The sequence below is a fragment of the Trifolium pratense genome, linkage group LG1 (assembly GCF_020283565.1).
Source record: "Trifolium pratense cultivar HEN17-A07 linkage group LG1, ARS_RC_1.1, whole genome shotgun sequence".
NCBI classification, from domain to species: domain Eukaryota; kingdom Viridiplantae; phylum Streptophyta; class Magnoliopsida; order Fabales; family Fabaceae; genus Trifolium; species Trifolium pratense.
Window position 1 is genome coordinate 46,431,050 of NC_060059.1, and position 20,699 is coordinate 46,451,748.

At 32.5% G+C, this 20,699-nt stretch overlaps 2 protein-coding genes across 12 annotated transcripts; one reads left to right on the forward strand and one right to left on the reverse strand.

The window, feature by feature from the left end:
• Nucleotides 1–8,543: 8,543 nt before the first annotated feature.
• On the forward strand, nt 8,544–11,128 carry LOC123895200. The gene is made up of 5 exons (XM_045945435.1): nt 8,544–8,617; nt 10,232–10,361; nt 10,576–10,616; nt 10,684–10,804; nt 10,898–11,128. The coding sequence occupies exons 1-5, from the start codon at nt 8,544–8,546 to the stop codon at nt 11,126–11,128; spliced, it is 597 nt and encodes a 198-aa protein (XP_045801391.1).
• Nucleotides 11,129–11,698: 570 nt separating this feature from the next.
• On the reverse strand, nt 11,699–20,095 carry LOC123904952 (cullin-associated NEDD8-dissociated protein 1-like). Of its 11 annotated transcripts, none has more exons than XR_006808291.1 (16): nt 19,953–20,095; nt 19,001–19,134; nt 17,398–17,514; nt 17,138–17,296; nt 16,918–17,038; nt 16,588–16,638; nt 16,427–16,519; nt 16,208–16,290; nt 16,024–16,125; nt 15,648–15,894; nt 14,364–14,414; nt 13,235–13,275; nt 13,031–13,114; nt 12,649–12,929; nt 12,052–12,159; nt 11,701–11,928 (listed from the first exon to the last, which is right to left on the reverse strand). XR_006808291.1 is itself a non-coding variant. In XM_045954555.1 (7 exons), exons 4-7 carry the CDS (start codon nt 17,182–17,184, stop codon nt 16,439–16,441), a joined length of 300 nt encoding a protein of 99 aa, XP_045810511.1. In that variant the 5' UTR covers nt 17,185–17,296; nt 17,398–17,514; nt 19,001–19,134; nt 19,953–20,095; the 3' UTR covers nt 16,297–16,438. The 11 variants fall into 11 exon arrangements, 1 of the variants encoding a protein (XP_045810511.1); XR_006808292.1 differs by having other exon boundaries at nt 11,702–11,928; nt 16,248–16,290; XR_006808290.1 differs by lacking the exons at nt 16,208–16,290; nt 16,427–16,519 and adding an exon at nt 14,812–14,887 and having other exon boundaries at nt 11,705–11,928.
• Nucleotides 20,096–20,699: the final 604 nt, after the last annotated feature.

The window sequence follows — 20,699 nt, forward strand, 5'->3', positions numbered from 1 at the left end:
TAGCACTAGCAGCAATGGCTCATTCTTTGGGGTCTGTGATGAAATTTGGTCATGCTGCACTACTAATATGCAGGCACAGGATGCTACAAAAAAACGAAAAAAAAAAATAAAACTAACATACCACTACTGATATTTATAACAATCAGTAGTGAAAACTAACATACCACTACCGGTATTTACAAATACCGGTAGTGGAATCCCAGATTCTAAAAAAAAAAAATGAAAACCATACATACCACTACCGGTATTTGTAAATACCGGTAGTGGAATCCCAGACTCTAAAAAAAAAAAAATGAAAACCATACATACCACTACCGGTATTTACAAATAACGGTAGTGGAATCCCAGACTATAAAAAAAAAAAAAATGAAAACCATACATACCACTACCGGTATTTACAAATACCGGTAGTGGAATCCCAGACTATAAAAAAAAAAAAATGAAAACCATACATACCACTACGGATATTGAAAATACCCGTAGTGGAATCTCATACATACCACTACCGGTATTTGTAAAAACCGTCGTGGAATCCTCATAAATTTAATTAATAATACAGTAGAAACCTGACATACCACGACGGGTATAAAAAGACCCGTCGTGGAAAGTATTGACTTACAACGACGAGTGTGTTTACTACCGGCCGCGGCCAGTAGTGGAATCCCTATTTGGCCGGTAGTGGAATCCCCTTTCTGCACTAGTGATTGCATTGCATATAGAGATATAGAGAGGAAAAAAAAATTAACAATGCTAAGTAAATGTTAGAACATTTTGTGTTGGGGGACTGCTGCAAATACTCAAACAAGAAGATGATGATGAAGAACATGATGAACATATTGCACAAATTCCAAAGCGTGTTTATCACATACACATCAAAAGGGTTAACCGTCGAATCCCCTTCAGGATACTTTGGAAACCTTGACATGCATTGCACATACACATCAAGCATATCGATCAACGACATTTTACGGAATAAAGTTTCTTCAATGACCCTTGTGCACTAGAGAAATGAAGAAATGATTTAGAAATAATTTTGACAGAATTGACTCATGAAATTCATGATTTCTGTTATGTATTTTCTGTCTCCTAAGTGTCTCTATTTATAGAGAAACTTATGCCAAATGATGAAGGGGCACAACCTTTGAAAGGATTTCAAAATTGTAAATTTGAATTTCAAATTAACCATTGCAACCTTTCAAATATATTTTCGAAAATATCCAACAATCCCCCACCACTTAGTAAGTTAAGTTTCCACTCATCCCCGAATAGATTGGTAGACAAGCTTTGAACCAATTATCCATTAGAACAAGTGTTCATAACTCACATATGAAATCTCGGTACCATTGATCGAATTATCAAAATGACACATTTGTTAAGGCCTTGTGTCTCATATCATTTTCATGAGAATTTAAGAGTCAAGCCCTTGAACTCTATGAAGCGACCCCACTTCATTCTCATATAGGTAGACTATATCGTGAATACACCCATAATTATGCATTCAAGCAAACATATGTTATATGTCTATTAAGAGAAAAATCTCATTCTACCACTTTTTCTTTTATGGTCCAAGTATTTTTACCCCTTGGGATGTATTTGTTATTGTCAAGTACTTCAATCACTCTAATAGTGTACTTTCATCATTGAACTCAAGACTTGATGTTATTCAAGTGTGAGTTGAGTTTCCACCATTGGTGATCAATTAGATATGGGCTTGTACCACATCCCTAATGATACCTTCAATGACTTAACCATCATCTTCGAAAACATCATATCTTTGTCAATCCTTTCGTCAAAGAATTGCAAGATTTTCCAACTTTATAACTTTGATTTTGAATATTCAATCAACCACATAGCTATGCTTTTTAGAAACTTTGAATATTCCTTTATTTGATTTAACCGCTATCACAAAACCATGACTTTTTGTCATTCTATTGTCATTGTGTCATATACTCATATGCACAAACTTTATGTCATTATTCTCTTGTTATAACATATTTAATAATCATTTCAATTTGAAATTCAACTTCCACTTGAATGTATCATACATTCAATACATTAAATATGTATAACATCAACAAACATGGTCATAAAGATTTGTCATGACCAATTTTTATTTCATAAGATGGATCACACCATATACGTCATATACCCCACATGAACTTAAAATATTACTTTAGAATTTATTTCAATTTCATTTAAGAAACCTTTTCATATTATTAGTTATCAAATAACTAATACATGTATCATAAATTCTAAATGTCAAAATCAAGTTTCATGTATAATATGTTCTATGGAAAATTCAAATAATCATCATAATAGAAAGATAAACAATGATTCAAAATCATTAACATTTTCTATAACATAATTTCCTCCATGAACAATTACCAACTTAGAATAATTTCAAAATATCAAATCAATCTTATTATCAATATAAGCAAGAAATTAACAATAACTTTCATATTATCATACACATATAATATGAGATGATCACTTTAAATTTAATAAATTCTTGCACAAAATAATAATAACACTAAAATATGCATTTCATATTTTGACAATTCATATACACTACTTTTATATTAAAAGAAGATCATATAAAAGCATGTCTAAAACCAAACTTATTCAAACTTGTCAAAATTCACAATTCACATACTTTGAGTAGTTTCTGAATCATGTATATATCCATACAATTTAAATATGTACCTTTCACCGTAGTCATTATTATATGTATATTCATCTCTCCTTCAACGTTGCTTGCATTAAACTTTCTATGAATTGAATTTAGTCGCAACCCATCATGCCCTGGTGTAATTCTTCACCAAATCACACTTCGTTTCAACAAATAAATAAACTAATATTATTGCACTCATGATTGACGGTTAGAAGAACAATCAAAATGAAAGGCATTAAATTGACTACCACATACATGCCTTAAAACAAATTTATAACTGAAAAAACCATATTACTTAACAAAATTGAAGAAAGTTAATGTCAAAATTTATACATGCTTTAACCATGAACCACAACGTACATATGTGTCTGACGTAATTTTATATTCCCTCTCATGTTTTAGAATATTGAAATTTATATACTCAAATTCAACGAATCAAACACATATGTATGTATGATATAATAACCCTTAATATTTAATTTGCAATCAAAATATAAAATAAGAAAGATTATCGATACTTATCTCTATAAATTCAAACTTTGATGTTTTTCGCATCTCTTCCAAAGTTGCAGCCATGATTAATCATAAAAGAAACCATAAATCGAACCTAAAGATTGTTAGAACATTTTGTGTTGTGGGACTGCTGCAAATACTCAAACAAGAAGATGATGATGAAGAACATGATGAACATATTGCACAAATTCCAAAGCGTGTTTATCACACTAAACTTTAGGTTCGATTCGCCCCCACCATAAACTGGATGCAAAAGGGTTAACCGGCGAATCCCCTTCAGGATACTTTGGAAACCTTGACATGCATTGCACATACACATCAAGCATATCGATCAACGACATTTTACGGAATAAAGTTTCTTCAATGACCCTTGTGCACAAGAGAAATGAAGAAATGATTTAGAAAAAATTTTGACAGAATTGACTCATGAAATTCATGATTTCTGTTATGTATTTTCTGTCTCCTAAGTGTCTCTATTTATAGAGAAACTTATGTCAAATGATGAAGGGACACAACTTTTGAATGAATTTCAAAATTATAAATTTGAATTTCAAATTAACCATTGCAACCTTTCAAATATATTTTCGAAAATATCCAACAGTAAACAACCTGGTCACCAAATAACCAACGAAAATGAGATAAATAAATAAAGAGAGACAACGTAGTAATCTAGTTCATGTACATACATTAGTGTTATATTTAATTATATGTATGTTTTGTATGCTTTGTCAGTATACAATATATATCTTATATATTGTGAATAATTGCAATAATGCTGGTTTCGTGACATGCTGATTATTATATGTATTGCTATGTTATTAATATATGTTTCAGTGGGTGTGTATGGATATGTTTGGTAATCTATTTTCTTGCTTGTTTTCGTATAAAGAGAGATGGAATATAAGGATAATTAGCAAACTGAAGTAAAACGGATTAATATGGTTTCCTCTTCTCTTTTGGCCAGTCATTTAATTTTAGATGTGTGATAAAATGTGCTTTCATACTCTATTACTCTGTTTCGGTTTTCACTTTTGTACTATAACCACCAAAGCTTTTAGAAAAACTAATAATCATACTTTTTTTAAAAAGGTGAAGTGTTTTGTTATTGTTTTGTAACATTTTCTTATGGTGAGTATGATTCAATGTGGATAAGGAAACTGACTCTTACAACCAACATTTTAGGTACTCAAGGAGAAAACTATGATATGTGATGCTTGAACCGCGTACGTGCGGGGAAAATTGTGTTTTGTAAATTTGAGAATTTGATGTAATGAATAGTTCGTCGTTTTATTTTCTTCCTGCTGCAAATTTTTTATAACGGTTTTATTTTATGAAAAGAAAGAAAAATATTTGTACGTTTTATAATTAAGCAAAATTCTAACTAATATTTTGGATAAAAATCCGGGATGTTACATTTGGTATCAGAGCAATAATCCTCGGACAAATATTTTTGGGGTGGGAGCGATTTTGTATGACCCGTGTCTCATATTGACGTGTGAATGTTTTGATTTCTTTGATGTTAGTATTACCATTCTTCTTGTCTGATTAAATTGGTGATCAAAACTTCGTTGTGATTATATGTGTAACTAGTGCATTGACTTTGCAATTTTGTGATCTAAGTGGTTGACGTTGAACTATATGACTTTTTGTTTTTTTTTTTTTTGTGATATTGGTTTGAGTGACATTTTATTTGGTTATTTTTAGGTGGTTTTTTTATTTACATTTGAGAACAATTTTTATTATTAATCATATAAAGATGTTTGGAATTAATTTTTATGAGAATAAATCAATTTAGATGACGTATTTATTTGACATCAGAGTGCGCAGCGAAATGATATTCTACTCTATTCTTAGACGTACTTATATTCTTGATATTTATTTAAAGAGGTATCTTATATGAGTAGCTTTTGAAAATTATACTTCAAATCTTATATGAGGACGAAACTTTTTTAAGGGGATAATAATGTAATGACCCAATATTTTATACATATATTTTTAATAATTTTTATTATATTATTTGACAACTTATTTTATGGGTAAAGAATTAAAGAAAAATCATGTTTTAAATAAACTATTATATCTTAAAGTTTATCTATTCTTCTATATATTTATTTATAATGATAACTCCACTATTTTATTTTGTCAAAAAAAAAAAAAAAAACTCCACTATTTTATTTCATTTCACTTTAGTCTTATTTATTCTAATTATCTAGTATACAGTACTCTAACCAATTGATACTCATTGTGAAATCAATACCGTGAATGCATATGTTACTCTAGTACATTAATTCTAATTCTAATCCTAATCGACCTTGTCCTTATCTTTAATTTCCGATTTTGACTTCAATGATATGCACGTTCATATAGTATTCATATCTTTATTGGCAATAATCACAATTAAAAACTATACCTTTTTCTCCCTCTCACAACAAGGCAAGTCATTAAAAGGACCTTATTGGCCATAATTTCTTTGGCCGGCCGAGTAATTACAAAAGATAATGAACCCTTCTATCTCCAGGAAACTCACGTCATACTCTCCCTCTCTCACAAACCTTCAAACATATTTTATGACAATCTTGGGTGACACTTTGAATAAATATTTTCTAAGTCTCACAAATTACTTTGTCTACACAAAACTAGTCATTCTCATTATCTCAAGTGATCGTCAAGTCTTTCTTCTCAACACGTAGTTCTTCGTTTTCACCCCTTGGAACGTTGAAACTAACACCGGGACGAGATGTATAGTGTGTGCAACGTAGCTGCGAATTTAGGCTAGTTTTATGCTTGGAAGAAAAGCGTTCAAGGTAAAGGTTCTTTCCCCATACATTCATGCTACATAAGTTTATGTTTTGAGATGATAGTGGAACTTTTGTCATTTAAAACGAACCAAAGGAATCAACCTTATGTAAAATAAAAATAAACAAAAAAAAATATTATTTGATGAAGTTAAACAAAACAGAGATTGATAAAAAAAGGGTACAATATTAAGGAATATTTGGTTCTGTTGATGCATGTTATATTTTTACTATCTTTTAGTGTGCTTATTATTATCCGAATGGTATATATATTATCATTACTTGGTACCATTTTGCTTTGTGGGATAATTTATGTTTATTTTGATTGTTTGGTATGCAGTATGCCGGTTGTTTGTTTTCGATTGTGCCATGTAAAATATCCAATTATGTGTTGAGTACCTCATTTTGTTTTTACCAGTGTAAGGAATATAAAATTCTGATCACCCTATATACATAAATAAGTAAATATAGCCTATGACCTTTGTTGATTAAATCAAAGAAAGTATGAATAAGAGTGTAGGGACTGGTTATGTCTCGGATTGGTCTTAAGAAAATGGATTCCCTTATGTTATAGAGACATGCATTATATATAGTGTGTTTAGATGAGTCTATTTAGTGCCTTTGTGGCAAGTTTTAGGGTCTGTGTGGCAAAACTTACTTTTAACCTGTGTGACAGAACTTACTTTTAACCTGTGTGGCAGAACTTATCTTTTTAGCCTGTGTGGCAGAACCTTTTTTTTTAGCCTGTGTGGCAGAAGCTTGTGTGGCAGATTTTTCTTATCCGGATCATTGTCTCATATAGGATTGTCTTAATTGCATTGCATTGCATATAGAGATGAAAAAAAATTAACAATGCTAAGTAAACATCCTGGTCACCAAATAACCAACGAAAATGAGATAAATAAATAAAGAGATTACTACCTGTACATACATTAGTGTTAACTATAATGTTACATACTAATATATATTTAATTATATGTATGTTTTGTATGCTTTGTCAGTATACTATATATATTATATATTATGAATAATTGCACTAATACTGGTTTCGTGACATGCTGATTATTATATGTATTGCTATGTTATTAATATATGTTTCAGTGGGTGTGTATGGATATGTTTGGTAATTTATTTTCTTGCTTGTTTTCGTATAAAGAGAGATGGAATATAAGGATAATTAGCAAACTGAAGCAAAATGGATTAATATGGTTTCCTCTTCTCTTTTGGCCAGTCATTTAATTTTAGATGTGTGATAAAATGTGTTTTCATACTCTATTACTCTGTTTCGGTTTTCACTTTTGTACTATAACCACTAAAGCTTTTAGAAAAACTAATAATCATACTTTTTTTAAAAAGGTGAAGTGTTTTGTCATTGTTTTGTAACATTTTCTTATGGTGAGTATGATACAATGTGGATAAGGAAACTGACCCTTACAACCAACATTTTAGGTATTCAAGGAGAAAACCATGATATGTGATGCTTGAAGCGCGTACGTGCGGGGAAAATTGGGTTTTGTAAATTTGAGAATTTTATGTAATGAATAGTTCGTCGTTCTATTTTCTTCCGCTGCAAATTTTCAAACTATTGTTCATTTTTACTTAAGTTTATATTTCAATAAATCTCATTTCAATTCTTTTATAACTATTTTATTTTATGAAAAGAAGAAAAATATTTGTACGTTTTATAATTAAGCAAAATTCTAACTAATATCTTGGATAAAAATCCGGGATGGTACATTTATGGTCGCTAAGAATGACTCTTCTTTCAAGAGTACTCCTCATAAACACAAACTCAATTTCATGCAAGGAACTAAAATGATCAAAGTCAAAGCTTCCGAGATACCCGCAAATCATTTCAATTTCATGCCTTTCACGGAAATTTTTGCCGCTACTAAAGAGGATCAGTTTCTTGGTATGTTGTGTTCATCGTTGTTGGTTTCAGTTCATATTTAAGCAGGATTATTGGTTAGATTGTTAAATTTATGACTTACGATTATAATTTTGCCATGTTTATAGATGTTATTGGTCATGTTGAAAAAAATGCTATGAAAGAAACCCATAAAAATGGCAAGATAAGTAATAAGTAAGATAATGGATGCAACCCTCGAAGATTTGGAGTGAGTTTGATTCCCTAGATCTATTTTCCCACTGTATTCAATCATCTACCCCATTTTACTTGTGTGTTAAGCTAGTAATGCAATGTTAATTTTTTGTAGAGGGAATATAATACTCCCTCCGTCCCAAATTATAAGGGAAAAAAACTCATTTTTTTTGTTCCAAATTATAAGAGAAAAAATCATTTTCAAGAATGTTTTTTCCTTATTTTTATAAAATTAAATGCAAATTGCATTTAATTTCTTCTCTCTCATTTTCTCAATAAACAACAACCAATAAAAATTGTTTTTTAATCTTTCTATGCAACTTATTCCAAGGAAAACCCACAAAAAACATACTTCACATTCTCATATTTTACTTTTTCTTAATAAATGTGATTTTTTTATTTTCCCTTATAATTTGGGACGGAGGGAGTACATTGTACCTTATGGGATGATTATGCTGTAAAAATGCAGCAATTTCTTGATGGTCATGATCCATCACTTCCTGTCATAATTATACTTCAACTATGCAAGCTTAAGAAGTATTTTGGCATATAAAATTTCGTGTCTTTTTATTTCCTGTCTTGTGATCTATAGGACTCTGATGACAGCCAATTATATGACGTTTTTAGTAATAGATTAGAGTAGTTTCTATAGTAAATAAAGACCAAAAGCAAGGAAATATCAGGAAAAGTGAAGACACAAGGACCAGAAGCAAGAAAAGTAGGAAAAGCAGCAAAAAAGACCAAAAATGGAATAAAGAAGCGCACCATCGTACCCACGATGAGTCTGGGTGTGGCGCGATGAGAAGACTGGTAAAATTAAAGAAAATCTGCTGAAAATCTTTACCATCGTGGCACGATGGCTTGTCATCGTGGCACGATGATGACTTGAAAAATAAGCAGAAAATCCTGAGTAAATCTTCCATCGTACCACGATAAGATCCATCGTGGCCACGATGAGTCAAAAATACACGCCATCGTGGCCACGATAGGTGCGATGAAGGCGCAGAAAAAGCTCAAACCCAGCTGTAAAACGATAAATAGAGTCTTCCTCCTTCACAATTATTCATCCCACAATATTCAAAGCATTGAATATTCACAAGAGAGTTAGGAGAACTCTAAGAAGGAGGCAAGGAGGTCAAGGAACTCCTTGCCAATAAGAATGTTTGGTTGTAATATTTATAATATTTATGAATTTTAGTTATTTCTATTCAAACTCTTTTGTTGTCTGGTTTTAATTATTTTAATATTATCACATGAGAATAAAATCTAAGGACCTAGTGGATATCACATAGGAAACAAAGCTAGTAATCTCGACCGAAGGATGACATATTAGGGCCTATAGGAGACCATTAAATTCAATATTTGCCGTCTTAGTATAGGATTGGAAAGAACGTTAATTTCTACCTTGCAGAGTATGCCTGTGGGTAGGTGACTAGTTTTAGGCCATTAGTGACAGCTTATAATTTAGGGGTACCTAGGGCGATGAGACCAAAGTTCAAACGAGAAAGTGGAGTTTTGGATCATGATGTCTAAATAAAGATAAGGCAACCTTTCACTAGGCTCTGTAAAAGCTTGTAATAGAAATAGGAACAGATATTGCTTCAAACTTATTTTCAAGAGTCTAAATCCTTAAAGAAAGAAATAATTAAGCCACCAAGCAGGAGTAAGGGAGGGATCCGACCACACTTAACCACCCCGTGTGGTCACACACACATCTTTTACTTTTCCGCAATTTATTTTTCAGTCATTTATTTTTCTGCATTTATTTCCTGCAATTTACTAAAATACATGCAAAGATACATTCTTAAATACACAAAGCGAATGCAACAATCATATTCCTAAGCGAAACTAGTAACCTTTGGCACAATCCCTGTGGAGAACGATAACTTATCACTTTATTACTTGGTAGCGATTCTGTGCACTTGCAGAACCACCGTCAAACTCCTACTTATTTCCCATGATCCATTAGGTGTTATGGGAGTCTCCAACTCTTTCTATGGAACAAAGCTATTATTGAATGTTGAGATGCCTGATGTAGCTAGCTACATAGAGGTTGTTATAGTCTGTTCACTTTCCCTATTATTTTTGTCACTTCTACTTTGTTGGCCAAGTGTGTGTATTTATTGATCTTGTGATTTTTACTTAATATAGGATGACTGCTGCAAATGTGGAACTAACTCAAGTTGTTAGTCAGATGTTTGTACCTCCTGTCCTAAGTGTGGCCGATGATTTGTTGCAGACACCTAGGATGACAATCGAGGATCTCATTGAATCTACTCAGGTTGCCTATCAATTATAAATATGTTATCCCAACTTTTTGTTCTTTTTCCTGCTTATCAGGTGCTTCCTTTCCTAACTTAGAAGTTCAACATCCTACTTATTAACATAAAAATGTCGTGGTTCCGTGTTGGCGTGGGTTTGTGAGTTCGATATGGATGCTGGTTGGTTTTACCAGGCTTGCACTAAATGTGCTTCTAGGATCAATTTTGTTTCAGGACAGCTATACTGTGATAAGTGCTAGATGCCCCGTACCTAGGTATGGAATTTACAATGACCTCACATTTATTCAAGCATATAGTTGACATTGCTCTTGTGTATTTCAGGTACAAGGTTCATCTCCAAGTTATTGATGATACAAGATCAATAACTTTTGTCATGTTTGATCGTGTTGTTTTTCAAGTAGTGGGGCTGACAGCTCAAGATTTGCTGGATTATATGAACAATGTAACTTTATTTCATCCATTGGCTTCTCCATTTTACATGTTGATTTCATATATTCTTATTACCAAGGACTTCTTTGGATGTTTATGTGTGTAGGATCCTAGCTCCCCTCCTTACCCTCGAGAGCTTGACCTGTTTGTCAACAAATGGATGCTATTCAAAGCCGAAGTAACTGATGCCAATTTGTACCGCAATTGGCGTGGTTACAACGTGAAAAAAGTTACTTCTGATGCAGATGTTATTAGTCGGTTCACTTCACTGCATGGAATACAGGTAAGGTTTTGTCAGTGCCAATTTCAATCACTTAGAATGTGGTTCATTTCCTAATAGACTATTTTCGATGGTTGAATTTCAATTGAATTTCCTCCTCTTCATGACCTTCATCATCAGTATCCTCCTCCATGTTGTCAGTAAAGTTTGGGTCATAACTCAGATATGTCAGTGCTAGATGAAGAAAAATAAGCAATAACATCAAGAACTAGAGAAGTGGAAATACCTGAGAAGTCTCTTTCTAAGCCAATTGCCAACAGACGATCATCATTTAGTTTACGGTACGGTATTCAAACATCGTCAGTTTAAATAAAAATCAAGCTTGAAACAGAGGTAATGGAAACCTTTATTACTTTATCAAAGGCAAAGCATTCTTCAGATTCATTATTTTCACTTTTCTAAGACTACAATGCAATGTTGATTTTAGAAAATAAAAAATGGTAGGTTCTAAATTCTAATCAATGTAGTCTCACTCCAAGGTGAAAGATAATAACTTGCAAGCAAGTGATCATAGAAAAGACAAAAGCTATACGTTCAAAATATAGTAGAAGAATTAGATAAAAACCAAAGTATTGTGATTTAAAAAGATTTAGATAAAAAAAACAAAAATGGTAGAGAGGATGATATGAAAATAGTTTAACTTTGAATATATCAAGAGTATTGCATGGCATAATATGCAAAACAACTTGAATTAGTAAGTAGTGCAAATTTTGGGTTCTCAATTTGAGAACAAAGCCATAGACAACAAAGAGAAAATTTACTGAAAAAAAATATTGGCATTAAAAAAATTATAAGAGAGCTGCTTTGCAACCCTGCCAGTGTTATGAAACTTGTGATTGATAAACGAAACCACTTTTCTGGAAAAAAATGAAAATAAAGTAAAGTTAGAAGATTGAAATGCAATAGAAATTATGTCAATTTTCAACACTAAAAATGAAAAAATAAAAATAAAAATATAATGGGAATTAGATGATTCACACCGTAAAATGTAGTATCTCAGATCACCTCTTTCAAATCTCAAGTCACCCTCTTTCGATCCCTCTCTTCCTCTCAAAAATCCTTCAAATTGAAGTCTCATCTTTCTAAATCTTCAGCAACCGAAATTTCGAGAAAATAAGAAGAAAATAGCAGTTAGAGAATTGGAGAAATAAAGGAAAGGAAAGGAAATCGCTGCCTAGAGGTTAATATGATATGCGAGATGTTTTGATTGGAGGGGTATGAAAGGTATTTGAATTTTGATAAAAGGGTAAAGTTGGAAAACAAAGCAGCATCTCCTGGGTAGTACATGGGGACAGTCAAAAATAAAACCCAAAACACATGGAAACTACAACTATGAACATCATAGTTACTATAGGCACATAAATACCTAGGAGAGTTATGGTGGATATTAAGTAAAAATGTTTAGACCTTTTTTTAGCACCAAGATCATGAAAATGATTATATCATTATTTGTTAAGTTCCCCTCTAGAAAGCCTCACATCAATCACAGTTGATCAAGAACGAAATTAATATTTTTATCGATGCCTAAAAGGATCAGATAAGAGTTTAAAAAATGAGATAGATTTTTTAATTGATACCGTGACTTGCTTTCGAATGACTTCTTCGCCTTCTTTCCTGTTCTAGAACCTCTCTATTATGGCTTTTTATCCTTCGTCTGGAATAGCTCCCGCATTTCTTCTGTCCTTGAAGAGGAAGGCTTTCGCGAAGGATTAGATTTATTAGATTTCTTTTGAGGCTTCTTCAAAATCTTGCCAGAGTCTAGTGCCCTCTTGGTGGTGGCCTTTCCTGCGTTTGCAGGTCGGTAAGCAAGATCAACATGTGTCAATCCAGCATTTTCATTCTTATCTGTCCCCTCACCCTGCAATTTTATGCATTTCAATTTCAGCGGAACAGAAAATGAGGAATAACAAATACATCCCAACCTTAACCATATAAAGTTAACAGGTAACGAGGGCTTACTTTTGGTTTGTCATCTTGCTCGTCATCCTCCAACATCTCTCTAGCTGTTTCCAACTTTCTGCACTTCTTTCTATGCAAATTTTTCTGCATCAAAAAACAATAAGCCACAAAAAACAAACATTAAATCCACGTAGAATTGCAAACATAGCTGAAAAGGCATTAGTGTGAAAATGAAATCATGATAGGCTTGTTAAAGATACTAACCCAAGTAACTTGTGCCTTTCACACCCTCTCTTCTATGTCAACTGCCAACAGACGATCGTCATTTAGTTTACGGTATGCCCGTGCAAAATAAAAAATACAATGATTAATTTTAGGGACTATTATATTTGGATATCTCTAATATAAGTCGATTCACACAATAAAATCTCCAGTAACATTAAACAACACAGACTAATTAAAAGGAAAACATTTTAGTTTAAGAGTAGAAGCATCGTTTTCGAATCAAACATTGTCGGTTTAAATAAAAATCAAGCCTGAAACCATAGTTTTAAAAACCGGACCGGACCGGCCGGTCTGACCGGTCGGACCGGGAACCGGTGGAGTAGCCGGCTCGGTTAGCATGCAGAACCGGTTCTGCTTTGAAACCGTCGAAAACCGCTGTGACCCGGCCGGGTTGATGGTTGAACCGGGAACCGGGTTAACCCGCACTCGTGAACCGAACCGGTTTGAAGAGGAAATCAATTATTTCAAAAAAATTCTAAATATGTTGCATATGGGAGTTGAACTCAGGTCACTTGGATACAACAACATCACTACTACCACTAGGCCACTCACATTTATGTGTTATTCTAAATAACTGAAATATATTTAATACTAGTATATTAGTTATAAAACACCATGACATGTATTAATAAATACATTGATATTTTTTTCCTTATTATTTTTAATTTAATATATATTCACTGTTTATTTTAATATAATATATTGAATTATGCATTATTTTTTTTGGACTTATAAATTATGTTGTTCTACTTAAAAATTATGATATAATAATACTTTTATTGACTAAATTATAATATTATACGGTTAGATATGTGAATCAAAATATAAATAATGATGAAATGAAAAGCTTTTAAGTTTTTTCTTTTAAATATATGAAATTTTATTGAAAAAAGTTTGAAGAAATTTTTTTTTTATTAAATTTTATTGTTATGAAATTCAAGTTAATATATTTAAATTTTTTATATAAGCCGGGTCAATAGTCATGCGGTCTGACCAGTGACCCACTGGTCTGACCAGTGAACCAGTGACCCAGTGCCATGACCGGGTCGATCACTGGTCCGGGTTTTAAAACATTGCCTGAAACAGAGGTAATGGAAACCAATATTACCTTATCAAAGGCAAAGCATTCTTCAGATTCATTATTTTCACTCTTCCAACACTACAATACAATGTTGATTTTAGAAAATAAAAAATGGTAGGTTCTAAATTCTAATCAATGTAGTCTCACTCCAAGGTGAAAAATAATAACTTGCAAGCGCAAGTGATCATAGAAAAGACAAAAGCTATACGTTCAAAATATAGTAGAAGTAGATCAAACATTGTAAACAAACAAAAACCAAAGTATTGTGATTTAAAAAGATTTAGATAAAAAAAAACAAAAGAGGTAGAGAGGATGATATGAAAATAGATGAACTTTGAATATATCAAGAGTATTGCACAACATAATATGCAAAACAACTTGAGTTAGTGAGTAGTGCAGATTTTGGGTTCTCAATTTGAGAACAAAGCCATAGACAACAAAGTGAAAATTCACTGAAAAAAAATATTGGCATTACAAAAATTATAAGAGAGATGCATTGCAACCCCGCCACAGTGTTATGAAACTTGTGATTGATAAACGAAACCACTTTTCTGGAAAAAAATGAAAACAAAGTAAAGTTAGAAGATTGAAATGCAATAGAAATTATGTCAATTTTCCACACTAAAAAATGGAAAAAATAAAAATAAAAATATAATGGGAATTAGATGATTTTCCCCGTAACATGTAGTATCTCAGATCACCTCCTTCAAATCTCAAGTCAACCTCTTTCGATCCCTCTCTTCCTCTCAAAATTCCTTCAAATTCAAGTCTCGTCTTTCTAAATTTTCAGCAACCGAACTTTCAAGAAAATAAGAAGAAAATAGCAGTTGGAGAATCGGAGAAATAAAGGGAAGGAAACCGCTGCCAAGAGGTTACTATGTTACGCGAGATGTTGTTTTGATTGGAGGGGTATATGAAAGTATTTGAATTTTGATAAAAGGGTAAAGTTGGAAAATAGAGCAGCATCACCTGGGTAGTATACGGGGACAGACAAAAATAAAACCCAAAACACAGGGAAACTACAACTATGAACATCATAGTTACTATACGCACATAAATACCTGGGAGAGTTATGGAGGATTGAAGTAAAAATGTTTAGACTTTTTTTTTAGCACCAAGAAAATGAAAAGGATTATATCATTATTTGTTAAGTTGCCCTCTAGAAAGCCTCAGTCCACAACTCCACATCAATCACATAACAGAAACAAAAGACATTTTTATGAGTTGATCAAGAACGAAATTAATATTTTTATCAATGCCTAAAAGGATCAGATAAGAGTTTAAAAAATGAGATAGATTTTTAATTGATACCTTGACTTGCTTTTGAATGACTTCTTTGCCTTCTTTCCTGTTCCAGAACCTCTCTTTGCATTTCTTCTATCCTTGAAGAGGAAGGCTTTCGCGAAGGATTAGATATATTAGATTTCTTTTGAGGCTTCTTCAAAATCTTGCCAGAGTCTAGTGCCCTCTTTGTGGTGGCTTTTCCTGCTTTTGCACGTCGGTAAGCAAGATCAGCATGTGTCAATCCAGCCTTTTCATTCTTATCTGTCCCCTCACCCTGCAATTTTATGCATTTCAATTTAAGTGGAACAGAAAGTGGGGAATAACAAATACATTCCAACCTTAACCATCCAACATCTCTCTAGTTCCAACTTTCTGCGCTTCTTTCTAGGCAAATTTTTCATACCTCTCGTTCCCGCTTCCTCTTTTCCTTCAATTTTAGGTCTTCAGCTTGCTGGGCACAAACCACCTTATGAGAAGAACAGTCTTCCCCTTATTCCAAGGATGCCTGTTAACATTCATTTCATTTCTTGAGAACAAAGCCATCGACAACAAACTAAAAAATTACTGAAAAAAAATATTGGCATTACAAAAATTATAAGAGAGATGCATTGCAACCCTGCCACAGACCACAATGTTATGAAACTTGTGATTGATAAATGAAACCACTTTTCTGGAAAAAATGAAAACAAAGTAAAGTTATAAGATTGAAATGCAATAGAAATTATGTCAACTTTCCACACTGAATATGGAAAAAAAAAAATGGGAATGAGATGATTCTCAACGTAAAATATAGTATCTCAGATGACCTCTTTCAAATCTCAATGAACGTATCTCAGATGACCTTTTGTGACATTTCCAGATTGACGCGAGAGCTCGATGAACGTATTAAATACATTCATCTGCAACATATCCATGTAAGATAAACAATCTTGGATCATAAAAGACAACAAAAAAAAGGCTAACCTACCTTGACATTTTCTTCTATCTCTTTAAATCTGTCAATCAGTTTTGGACAAGCCTGTAATGCAGAAAATTGAAGGTTAGGCAGTCATGTAACTGAAGATTATAACAGGGAGTGAACAGCATTATCCACAAACAATTATACAGTTTCTTTGGGATAAAAGAAATTTTATTGGAAGAACATATGGATACCAAAACTTCTAAAAAAAACTATAAATCTAGGAAACCAAATGTTTACTCATTACCCGGGTATAAAATGATGGAAGAACATAAATATCTCAAAAAAATAAAGAGAATAGTTTATTTACAGATTACCAATAAGTGAAAGCAAGGTTACCTCATCATACAGCTTTGAAAGCAACTCACGACGAGAAACAATCAATGCAGCTAAGCATTTAGCCGCTGCTCTGTGAACTTTCCAGCTGGCATCATCATCTGTATATTCATTTGCACTCCCGCTGGAAAATAATATTGCATATATGACATTATTAACAAGAAGAATATTGTGCAAATATGAATACCATACAGACAATTAAGGGAACCACATAGCCACATACTCATCCGCCTCCTCTTCATGACCTTCATCATCAGTATCCTCCTCCATGTTGTCAGTAAAGTTTGGGTTATAAACTCAGATATGCTAGTGCCAAATGAAGAATTTCGTCACAATAAACAGAAATGTCCCTTGTACACCTTAGAAGAAAACTCTCCAGAGCCTACAGAATTTTTTTGGCATTATTGAATACATAACTAATAGTTTATAATATATACAAACATTTCACAGTACAAAGTTATGGGTAATAAACAAATATGGCACCTGCAAACTGTCTTCACGAAGCTCTTCATCATTTTCTGAAGCAGTAGTACAATAGTTGATTAGAGGACTGGAACTGTGTCTCCAAGATGGGGCCAAAATCAGTAGCCAACTGCTCGACTGAAACACCGATTAGCTCAATTATGTTACTCCACATGCTAATATAGTAATAAAGAAACAATTAAAAAAAAAAATAGAACGCAATTAAAAAACCCCAAACAGACAGATTATCTCAAAATCCAGAAAAACAGAGGTTAGAGTAGGTTTAGTCCTAACATTAAACTAAGGAAATCAAAATGTGAACAAACCTACAAAACGGTGATGTTTTGAACAAAAACATTTTCCACTATAGAACAGCTACTATGCACCAAGTAAAAGATCAAACGCTACACCAAGTTTATATGATATTAAGAGAGTTAACAGTATGAAAAACATATAGATTAGCAGCTCAAAAATATAAATGATAGAATTGGTAAAACATTCAAAATCAAATATTAAAAAAACTAGCATTTCAATAGTAAAAAATCTTTTAAAAAAATAAACATTTTCAAACAAAATGATAAGTTAATTTATCTAAAAAAACAAGAGTCGCCAAATATCAGTTCAAAGCCGCTTTGTAGAAAATATGAAGGAAATTATAAAAATCTCCTATGAACAAAGTAAGACAAAAAAAATAATTAGGAACAATAGCTGAAAGAAATGGTCTGACAGTGTTTTGGTTAACTTCTTGAACTAATTCTAAAGCACCCAGCGGCCAATAGTGGCAGAGTTGTTGATTCACTGTAGTTGCAAATCCACAACTGAAAGTATAAGCAATAGATTTGCCTCTAATATGTTCAATATTTATCAATGACCGAAACAACCAAAAGACCCTAAAACTAGCATATTTAAATAATCGTAAACCTATTGATTAAAAAATATATTTGAAGAATTCAAAATCCATAACACTAAGATTATGCATTAGTAAGTGCATTAGTCAGGGATGCTTTAGAGGTAGGTTATGAATTGTGATCCTTTGAAAAGATGAAAGAATAAGAGCAAATATTATTTAAGCATATTTTAAAATTCGTGAGTACAAAATCAGATCACCAGATTTAAGTCAATTCATCTGATTTAAGTTAGTTCATCTGATTTAATAGATATGGTACAAATGTTATTTAAGCATAATTTAGAATTTGTGAGTGCAAAATTGCTTATTGAATTTATTTGGTTGCAATGAAAATCTCACAGTCAACAGAGTCAAATTTAAACTTTAATTTGTAGTTGAGGAATTAATTTATCCCTTCATAAAAACTGTCATAGTCGGTATTTTTTTGTGTGAGGATAAATTCAGCCGCAATGTACTGTGTTCCAGAAAGCAACAATATATTTATGGTCAAGCTGCTACATCAAACAAAGAAACGATAAAAAAACAACAGAAAATTAGAACAAGAATAGTCCATATCAATTGTTACATAGTCTCATTCTTGCTTACCATATGGTTAAAGCCACTACAAAAGTCTTGGCATTATGTAGATTTCCAGCAAAATAAACGGATTGGAATTTTGAAAAAGCAATTCAAGTTAGAAGAAAGTAAGAACAATAAAAGTAATAGAGAAGAGGAAACCTATTTGGCAGCAGAGAGAGGTACTTTCTCTTCCATTTTCGCTTAGGCCAACCATCGAACTTCCTTGGATTTTTGAGTTGTTGCGGTTACACTCTATTGCACCATTTGGCCCCTTCATTTATGCATTTCACTTTCTAAATCACAGTTTGAATTCAAAACATCAAAATTATAAGACTTATTCATCCTTTCACGTCGAACATTTGCCAAAAGAAAAATGCAGCCACAATGGCTTCTATTTACAATCTTCTTTCCTTCAATTTTGACATAAATAGACATTTTAAAGTTTTCAAAAAGTGATCAATAGAAATTGTAAAACTTTTTAAACTTCATAAAATTCACCAAAAGGGGGAACAATCATAAGAGAGAGAAAACAGTGATCAATAGAAATCATAATGAATTTAGGATGTGAAAATAGGAAATATAAAAATGAGTTCAGAGAGATAGCGAAAGAAGAGGAAACAACAGAAGTTTACCAAGTGCCGCAAACCTAGATAGGCTTTTTCAAGATGTATATATTTCAAAACAGTTAAAAGGATCGGCCAAAAACTAATTCACAATTTAAATGAGCAAGAGAATCCCCAATCCCAGTAACACCCCCAAAAGGGAAAACTCAATAGTTGCTGTTGCAAAGCCGCCGTAACTATGGCCTCTTTGGGCTGCCTTCAATGGGTGTAAGGTGTGTTGATCCCACATTGGATGGTTCTCATTTCATAAACTGATTTTGTCAAATTGAATTACATCACAAGTCCAAATTATAAGATGATATTAGAGTATATATCCTAAATCCATTGTTGGAACAACAGCACTCGGCATGCTGCAGGCCTATAATCCTATGCGTGAAATGTGTGTTGAAAAGCCACCTTAGAGGCATTTTTGTAAAGGAATAACTAATGTGTAAAATTTTGTAAATAATCTCATTAAAACGAGTAATAAAGAAGCCGTAAACACTCACTCGGAAAATTCCAGCAGCTCGTGAAAGTAACGGTAAATGCTCGGGATAACGACTTTTTCCACTTAAAATTCTCCACTGAATATCATTCATGCTTCCATACGTACATAACCCCCTCTCTTCGTGCTTCCTAATTATTAGTTCAGAAAAGGAAGATGGTATCTGCTCCAGCAAAAACTGAATTCTGTAGAGCCACATATATTCGATTACAGTCGTTGCAACAAAACCACTTATCCTTTGGAAGCTCCTGTAGTAAGAATAATATGTGATGATAAAAAATGAAAAAGAAAACACAAGTATTTTATTTTCTATAAGGCTCGGTGCTTACTTCCAACTCACATAGCCCAATGTCCCGCAAGCAACCAACATGATACTCCTCACACTGGACAACAACCAAAATATACTTATTGTTTGACAAAAGAAAAATAGTTAAATACAATTTACATTAGGTAATAACGGTAATGACCATACCTGATCACAAATTATTACTGTTCGGTCATCAAATGTATCAACACTGAAATCATTTTCCCTGTTGACCGGTACAAAAAATTAACAAGTCAATAGGTACAAAAATGAAGCTTAATGCTGGTTGGAAAAAGTTACAGTTATAACAGGTTAAAGTTCCCCCACAATTCCCAAAAACAACATTAAGAAAATTGCCAAAAAATTAATATGCACATATACAATAAGTAACAGTCCCAAGTAAAAAACAACTAAAAGAAATGCAAATACCATTTGGAAATTCAATTT